This window comes from Haplochromis burtoni, unplaced genomic scaffold, assembly GCF_018398535.1.
Source record: "Haplochromis burtoni strain Fernald_Lab_line unplaced genomic scaffold, NCSU_Asbu1 Contig_1, whole genome shotgun sequence".
Lineage (NCBI taxonomy): Eukaryota > Metazoa > Chordata > Actinopteri > Cichliformes > Cichlidae > Haplochromis > Haplochromis burtoni.
The window spans coordinates 515,851-525,083 of record NW_024582362.1 but is presented as its reverse complement, the minus strand read 5'-3'; the positions used below and the strand labels follow the sequence as shown (position 1 = coordinate 525,083).

Below are 9,233 nucleotides of genomic sequence, written 5' to 3'. Positions count from 1 at the left end.
AACATGGCCATGAGGTTTATTGTTGCTGTTTTTATTTAATTTGACCAGATGTTTAAGTGAAATCCAATCACGATCACTCAGGATTTTTATCCAATACCATTTCTTCCTAAAAGGTGCCGGTTCATCAATAACCTTCCAGGTTTTAACAATACAGTTAAAACCTGGACAGTTCTTAATGAGAAGCTTCTCACTGCTTCAGTTACGGTTAAACAGCCAGCTGAATCATATTGATCCCTGCATAAATTCTGGTTAGTTAAATACAAGCGGTGCCTTTTGTTTTTTTTCCACTGGGCAGTGTATTTAACTGAGTAATAATACTGAGATTCTGGGGGACCAATAACATAACTACGAAAAATAGTGTGAATCCAACAAGTAGATGTTGATACATATTTAACAGGATAACTGCTGCCTTTAATCTGTTTGTGGTGCTAGAATAAAAGTCAGAGAATCAACAGACTCATTATGATTTGACCCCTGAAGACTCTGATTGTCTTCACCAAAAGTCATGGCCATGCAGCCAAAGTGGTGAAGCAACCAAACCCTAGAGCCAAAACCACTAGCAAAACTAAAAAGTCCTTGGTGTGCCCACAGTGTTACCATGTCCATTATTATTATTATTGTTATTATAAATACAGTTATTTCCACAAATACTCCTGATAAATCGTACATTGATTTTCTCCACACTGCACATCAAATCAGCCATAACTAAGAAGAGATAAATTCGGCAGCTGGGTGGAAGCTTTGAAGCTGAACATTGGGTGAAAACCAACACTGCACCCTGATTTAGTGCCGAACTCTCTACATTTGAACACCACAAATGTGCCAAAAACACACACACGATTAATATAATACCCCCAAAATATCAAGAGCACTGTTAATTACACCCCCTAAAAAATACATTTAATTAAACCTAATTGAAATGAAATGCTGTCACACTGATACGGTCTCTGTTTTTGTTTACCACATTTGCTCCAGGTCATGAGGCATCAACTCACTTTTTCCAAGTCTTATTTGCATAAAGAAATGATTCATCCATGGTATTGCTTTGTAAGTGCCAGAAGCTGATATTATTAAGTAAATGTGACTCAGGTTTTTTGTGGGGCTTTTACAAAGTGAAAAGAACTGAAAACGTTTGATTTATCTTTTTTGGAAACACAACAAGTGAGGAAGCTTGCACGGGAGTAGATTTTTCATCCACGTGCGAGGTTTTCCTCGGGCGCAGAAGCAAAATGTGCTCCGGTAGTTGCATGTGTCCTGCTGCACGTATCCAGCAGGAGGGTGTTTGTTATTGCACTGACCTACTCACGACCGACTGGACAACGCAGATTCTTGCAAAACACGTTTTTGTCGTTGTTGTCGAAAGAGCCCCAAAAGTCTACATGTGATCGGGGTATTGAACCTTTCAGAATACACGTTATCTCTAACAGACGTGAGCTGGCACTACACGCCTTCCCGAGCCTCCTTCCAAGCCACACCTCCTCAAAAGTGACCCAAAGTTTACCGGTTTGGTTTTTTTTTTTTTAAACAAACGAACTGTGCCACTGACCCCATTTCCCAAAGGCTTTATATATAAGGGTGCAGAGGACTGCTGTTTGTTTAGTTACAGACGAAGAAAAGCAGGGTTTGTTTAGAGAATATCAGTGAATAATTCAACACCTAAGCGAGGTGGAGCTTGAGATCTGCCTGGTAAACGCAAATTTACCTTTAAAAAAATGAGTAATATTCTAGTTGAATATAAAGCTAAAGCTACAGCTGTGGTACTGTGGTAGTTTAGTCATAGTTACTGCTTTTATTCCAAATGTTTTTAACCGCCTCCTCTGTCTCTTAGATTTCTTTTATACTTTCTTGTAAACTATCATAGAGAGAATAAAGGGGTTTTTTTTAAAGAGCCGTTGTTTGGCGTTTCCACTTTCACTTCTGCTCTCCAGCCTCCCTGTTTGTGCGTCTGTCCCGGACGAAGTGGGCGGTGGGGTGGCGTCACGTCATATCAGCCGCCGCGCTCTGATTGGCTGCCGATTCTCACCCGACACAGCTGTGATTGTTTTCTGCAGAGGAAGCTCTCGTCGGTGGTATGAGGTCTGTGCGGTGGAATGGAGGAGCACTGTGTGTTTTTTCTCTCTCGCTCTGCGTGTGTTTGCTGACGATGATGTGAACAAACAACGTGACTGCAGTTCACTTGTAAAAGAGCAGGAAAACGAGGAGGAGGGATCCTGGCTTAAATCTGCTTGTCGAGGCGCGAATGAACAGGAGAAGAGGATTCTGTTTGGAGCTGACTCTGAAGACGTCTGTAGATCAAGGTAAGCAGCCGGAACAATTTTAAAACAATTTCTTCGATTTTTTTCTTTCAACGTGAAAACAGTGGCACTCGTGTGTTGACTGTCTCGTTTCCTTCTTTAGCTTTAAAGTGCCAAATGCCCAGGCTGGAGGAGCATTGTTGGAGCTGCTCCACTTCATCAAAGACCGAAACTAAGCACCCATCTTCTGGCGCAAACTGGTTGGCATCCAGAGCTGAAGAGATGATGTCAATCATCACATCGGTGCTCAGCAGTGCCTACATCTCCTTGCAGGACGTCCGGACGGCCAACCTGATCCGCCGGGGTGTCGTCCTCTTCACGGTCGGAGTGTTCCTGGCCCTGGTGCTCAACTTGCTCCAGATACAAAGAAATGTTACCCTCTTCCCCGAGGAGGTGATGACAACTTTGTTTTCGTCCGCATGGTGGATCCCACCTTGCTGCGGTACAGGAGCCGGTGAGTGAATAAAAGGCTGATTTTGTCAAGCTTACTTGGTGCTTTATAAACGACCCTGCAAGGGTAGTTTTACCCGGGTGATCAGTAGTTTGCAGCTAATTTGGGGACAAAGGAATGCAGAGAGGGGAGGAGTTAGAGCACAACAGCCTTCCCTTATGAAGAGAAAATGACACTTTAAATAATATGTGGTGTGTTTTACCGCTTGTGTATATAAAATGGGCTCTTGTGGTCAGGAAATCCCCCTTTGTGAGCTGGATTTTGCCGTAATAAGCAGCAGGAATTTAAACCGCATACAGCAGAAGCACATCCCTTTTCTCATCACCACTGTCAGGAGCATTTGTATGATCAGCTGACAATGAATCACCTTTCAGTTTTGTTTTTGTTTCATATTAATTATCAGTTTTGAAGGCATCATTAAGTCTGGCTGTTATCAAAAAGAAAAAAAAATGGCTTGGAACGGATGTTGCTTTTTCTTGCGCTCTGATTGGTCGCGGCAGCCGGACACGAGGCGAGCTGCGAGCTCATTGGATGGTGTCATAACGGGTGAGCTGAGAGGGGAGGTACTTTTAAGGCCAGAAACAGGGAAGTGAGGGAAAGAAAGAAGCGCGTAAATGCTGGGCTCCTCCCCCTCCTCTCGTCATTGCATGCTGCAGGACAGAAACAAACTGAGAAATAAGAGACGTAGGCTTATGGCTCTTATGGTTCTTTACTTTCCCACACCTGAAGGTGATGTCATTAAATGTCTTCTTATGCTTGATAAATAGTCCAAGAAACAGATGATATTTCAGTTTCCACAACAAGCAACTGTCACAGATCCCATCTAAGCATGCTATTCTTAGTAGGATTGCAGCTAAAGATTGTCAATGACGAGTCAAAGGAGGTATTTCTCAGATAAAAGCTTCTTGGAGCCTGAATAAGGTGAAAAATATACTAACAAAAGCTAGAGGGGTAAAGTAAATCCTCTGACTTAAGAGGCTGGTATTAAAGAGCATCTGATGCTTTCTGTGAGCAGTTTTGTTTTTTTAAGTGACGAATCGAATGTCAAAATGGTTTCATATTCATTTTCTCGTGACCCAGGTACTAATTCCTGTAACTCCTCCAACTCTTCTTGTAAGATATCCACTGTGTCCACTTTTTACATTCAAATAGTGTGGTTACATAGTTTCCTTCACAAATTTTTGGACTTTTAATGACAGTATGTAGGGAGTTAGATTAAAAAGTCGCAAACTTAAAAAGTAAAAGACAACTTTAAAATTAAAGCTAATGTTTATGCATACTCCTCATGTGGGGATTTTTGAAGTGCATGTACAGCAGGTGTGTCGCTAACTGTGGAAATGCACCTTCAGCAGTCTGTCTCTATGACACAGTTTGCCCTATTTTTAAGTTCTGCTTATCTGGCAGAATTCAAGACTGTTTGTTCCCTTTTTTTGTGTTTTTTTTGCAGCTGTTATCGGCCTGCTGTATCCCTGTCTCGACAGCCACTTGGGAGAGCCGCACAAGTTCAAGAGGGAGTGGGCGAGCGTCATGAGGTGTATCGCTGTGTTCGTCGGTATCAACCACGCCAGTGTTGTATCCTTTCACCATGTCCTGTACACCTCTCAAATGCACTTTTGCTACTTTTGTGATTGTTTGTTACAGTACAGTGGAAAAGTACACCAGTAATTAACTCAATTTTGGCTGCTGTCTGCATCAGCTCAGTAATCTGCTTTATCCTTTTGCAAAAAGAGGTGGTGCAACTTGTTCGTGGCCAAATATTTGCGTAAGAAATAATCAGATGTTATCCTCGTGCTGTTTGATTTGTTTGTCCTTAACTTCCCGGAACACAGAAACTAGACTTCGACAACAACGTGCAGCTCTCCTTAACGCTAGCGGCCTTGTCCCTGGGTCTGTGGTGGACATTCGACCGGTCCAGGAGCGGCTTCGGACTGGGCATCACCACTGCCTTTTTAGCTACTGTGATCACACAGCTGCTGGTCTACAATGGAGTCTACCAGTAAGTTCTCCATCAGCAACAACAGGGTGTTCAAGGAAAGCCTTTAAAAGTGGAACAAAAACATTCTTGAGTATCTTTTTCTGAGGAAACAAAACTAATGCAGTGATTTGTCATCACTATTCTTTTATTTCTTATTACACCCACAACTAAAATGACAGTGTTTGGTGTGGGAGTTGGTTATCCAGCTGTGAGAGTAAACCCAGCTTTGGTATGAGGATATGGAATGAAGTCAGTGACGTGTTAGCCAATACAATAATAACTAAAACTGTACAGCAGAGAGAGAAAAACACAGCTGCAGATCATCCTGATTTTACAAAATAGAAAAATAGTAAGGGATGAGGATTTGGTAATAACTGCAACTCATACTTGTGCTTGGGATGGCTTTCTTAACTTTTATTTTTTTCTGAAGTGTGACTTCTTTTCTCTTTTTCTCTTAAGGTACACATCTCCAGACTTCCTGTACGTACGCTCCTGGCTCCCGTGCATATTCTTCTCCGGCGGTGTTACTGTGGGTAACATAGGACGCCAACTAGCCATGGTAAAGTCTGCAAGTCTTGATCACACTGTCATCCTTTAACTGAAGGTTCAGACTGATATGTTGATGTTTGTGTGAAGTGCTGATTTCACGAGGTAACACTTACCTGGCTTTATTGGAATATTACCAGTTGAAACAAGCCAATACTCACTGCAAGAAACCACTGTTTACTGTCCTGTGATCATCATATTTAGGGGCTATAGCTAAGTCCGTAGAATCCATTGTATATATTCTGGAGTCAGATAGCTAGGTTTTCTCGCTTATTTACTAAATTTTGCAGATTTCAGAATTAAGGGTTTTTAAAAAAAGGAGCATTTGCATATTTGGAGTTTTATTGTCTTTTATGTGTAAAACAGCATAAGCAGGGATGAGGTTGGATGCTGACATGTTAATTTTCACTTTTGAGATGAACTGTTCCTTTCAAGAGCTACCAAGATTTCAAGTTTCAGTGGAAACCAGTCACATGACTCTCTTGATCCAAAAGGTTTTTCTAATTGGCCATGTTAAAAGTTGGAGGATAAAGTGGCGATTCTGCATCAATGGTTTGAAAAGTTTTCGGTATGTCGTATTTGCGCAAAATATCCCTCCGCATTTATCGTTATCAGCCTCTGCTCTGTGCCTAAAGAGCTGACTTCAAAAGCTTCCCGTGCGCCACACATGCTTTATTTGCAATTATTCTGCTGAGGCGCGGCAGCAGATAACATTGTCAAATGGTTTAAAACTGTGTAAAGAGCATTGGACGCCCCCCTTCCTTCATAATTATCCCAGCAAGTCAGCTTTGATGTCTTCATTAAGCTTCTGCCCAGAAGCCTCACCTCATTCTGTCTGTAAAGTACCAGTCCCCATCACTGCCTCAGTTTGACTCACTGAAAGCGTGAAAGCAGATTAAGAGCTGTTGTTTTTCACAGTCGTGGTGAGACACAGAGCCAGTCTGGACTCGGCTGACCAGAGGGTCATTTGCTGCTTGTTGTTTTTGTTTTCGCGATGAGGCCTGAGGAATGTTGGCACAAGTCTGAACTCGTGGTTTTGTTCTGTGTTTTTTCGCTCACTCGCTTCAGTGGGTCATTTATGAGAAGAATCAGGAGGCACACGAGACCTTTTTTTTTTTTGTTTTATTTTCTGGAAATGACAGTGATAGAGTCTGTTTAGTTGGATTAACCATGGAAAAAAACACCCTTTATTACACATTAGCTGTGATTTTAAGCTGAATGGCTGATAAATGTAACTATTGCAGGAGCTCATGAGCAAATAAGGTGATTAAGCATGTAACTAAACAAGAAGGAAGTACTTTCTTCCCCCGATTCTGCAAAATATTAGGTTGCCATTGGGGAGAAAGAAAAAGGGAACTGATTCTAATATCAGTCAGATCAACAAAACATGCTACCTTTATACTGTGACCAAATACAAGTATTAACCTGTTGCTGCATTACAAATTGATTGATATATAACTAACATAGGTCTTGTTTTTCTTCTCCAGGGTGGTGTTGAGAAACCCCACATGGACTGATTGGTGGACGACCGGGCAAGAGCATCCGAGAAAAAATGGATGCGTTCTGTGAGAAACGAGAAGAATGATGTGAGGAAAGACTCTTTGTCACGACCTCATCTTTTGCTCAGATGACAAAAGTGCAGGTCAGAAAAGCCCCTCATCAAACGTGCCATGTCCTCTGCATCTCTTTGCAGCCAAACAGCCCCTTCCCGCCTCTGTTGTGCTCCATTAGCATTAAGGCTTCCTCCACACTACACAGGCGGACAGCCCTTGCCTTTTTTGTGTGTGTGTGTGTGTCCTTGTTTGAAGTGAACAGGAGAGGGGTTTAATTTCATGAAGTGGACGCGTGCTCCTGGGCGTGATGGTATCCTGGAAATGGCAGAAAAGAAATGATGGGGGTGCTATGATGTTTTCTTTTCTTTCTTTCTTTTCATTTTTGTATGATCATAAAAGGGAAGTGTTGCTATTGTGGGGAAAATGATGCTCGCTCGCACAAAGAGATCCTTTTGTTTTCCAATGTAGAATCCCAATGAAACCAAATTGAAGTATTTATTTTCCAAGCATCCAGTGACCGCCGCCCCCAAACTAAATGTATGTATGGTAATGAACGGTGTTTCACATTTTTCGAAGGACTAGTTCAATGTCTTGGGAAATATTTGGGGAAACTGCTTTCTCATCTTATTCCCAGCAGGAAAGCAAATCATTTTTCTGATTTATTAACACTTGATTATAATACATGATTAAAGAAGGCGCCAAGAGTTGACTACCAATTTAACTTTATATATTCACAAACAGTGAAGATCACTGAAGCACAAAATTCAAGCTGCTTCGTTTTTTTTTAAGAATGGAAATTAGTTGTTTTTGCCAGCGAATAGTATTATTTTTAATCAGTTATCAAGCTTGTCTTTGCTGTAAAACGACAGAGAGGACTGTTTTAAAGGAAGCGTTAGTCGGGACTGGGAGTTGAGATGAACCATAGAGGTGAAGCATGCTTTGAAGGAATGTACCAGGTATACTAGCAGTTTAAAAAAACCCTTTCTAGTGCATTTTTATAGAATGGACCTTACATTCCCATTTGGAAAAACACTTTACTGTGGGATCGTACATGTTTTCGACTTCAACAGCATCCTCAAACTAGAGATGATAGTTTGGGAACAGACACCAGTTAAAATGGGAGAGGACGGGACGTTATTACGTAAGATTTGCAATCTGTGATTGCCTGTGTATTATAGAATGTAGTGCTTTTGTCACTATTACAGTTTAGTTGTATCCTTGTAAAAAACATAATGACATTACTGCTTGTGTGTATAATGGCTTGCTTGTGTAATCAGACAGGTATTATTACCACACTAGACCTACAGTACGTTAGTGTCTGGGGGTCTAGAGGATTAAGTGCAATCAGACCATACATGAGCCGATTATTCTTCCTTATTTATTATTTCTGACAAAGGCTAAAAAACATATTTGTAACTTTAAAGTATATGCAGTGTGGATCATTCAAAACAGCAATAATATCCTCTCTTTCTTATGTTTTTTTTTTTGTAAACAACAATGCTTTTGTCAGAGATTACATGCCTTCAGAGTCAATACCAATGACTCTAACCAGAGAGACAGCATAAAAAAATATATTGTGTCAAACTGTTGTTTAAAAAAATCTCATTTAGTAGTGTTACTGAAGGAAACCTGATTTATTTTTTTAAATCCTTTTTTGTGGCAGATCACTTCAGGTCGAATCTGCGTACATTCAGGTGTGCTAAAACTGAAGAGGAAGCTTTATGTTTTGAGGTGGTGAAGCACCTTCTGTCTCAATGTTTTAGAGTTTCCGTGTGTGTGCGTGCGTCTGATAATTCAGCTGTGTATCATTTTTGCTACTTTGGATTTAAGTGAAAAATAAAAACACTTGACAAAGACGTCTTTGTGATTTCTTTTATTTTATTGTGTTACTCGCGTGTGGGACTGGAGGGACTTTGTGACTGCTATGATGTGACATACGGATGCTATCTGGTTGAAAATAACAGACACTGTAGCTTCCCCTGTGGTGATATGAACCTGATACCATCATTCATAATTAAACTGATTACTAGACACTTGCCTAATTACACATCTCTGCAGCTCCAGTAAGACACTAGCCCGCAGATTTTATTTGGTTGTCAAATGCAGCTGCAGCTTAATTGGAATGAAGCTTTCTGGGGTGCTGATGATGGCATTTGTTGTGTCTGCTGTCACGGTCATGTTGAATAGATGAGGACACTCTTTTGTCCCCTCCTTTGTACTGTCTTTGGCTGCATCTTCCCTCTCCTTCCTCTTCTCTGTAAGACCCTCTGCAACCCACCAAAAAACCCTGAAACCACCCCCCTCTGCTGTGTGTCACTGGGATCATGAGGAACTGCCCTCCCTCCCCTCCTCTGTCTACCCCCTCTCTGAACACGCCTTTCTGGAGGGCAGACTTCTATTTATACCTAGCGGGG

General features: G+C 41.4%; 1 protein-coding gene across 2 annotated transcripts; it reads left to right on the top strand.

Moving 5' to 3' along the window:
- Window positions 1–1,564: 1,564 nt before the first annotated feature.
- insig1 (insulin induced gene 1) lies at window positions 1,565–8,675 on the top strand. Of its 2 annotated transcripts, XM_005912373.3 has the most exons (7): window positions 1,565–1,686; window positions 1,929–2,297; window positions 2,398–2,748; window positions 4,193–4,317; window positions 4,575–4,741; window positions 5,180–5,279; window positions 6,754–8,675. In XM_005912373.3, the coding sequence occupies exons 2-7, from the start codon at window positions 2,240–2,242 to the stop codon at window positions 6,781–6,783; spliced, it is 831 nt and encodes a 276-aa protein (XP_005912435.1). In that variant the 5' UTR covers window positions 1,565–1,686; window positions 1,929–2,239; the 3' UTR covers window positions 6,784–8,675. The 2 variants fall into 2 exon arrangements, with proteins under 2 accessions (XP_005912435.1, XP_042072938.1); XM_042217004.1 differs by lacking the exon at window positions 1,565–1,686 and having other exon boundaries at window positions 1,727–2,297.
- The last annotated feature ends 558 nt before the right edge of the window (window positions 8,676–9,233 follow it).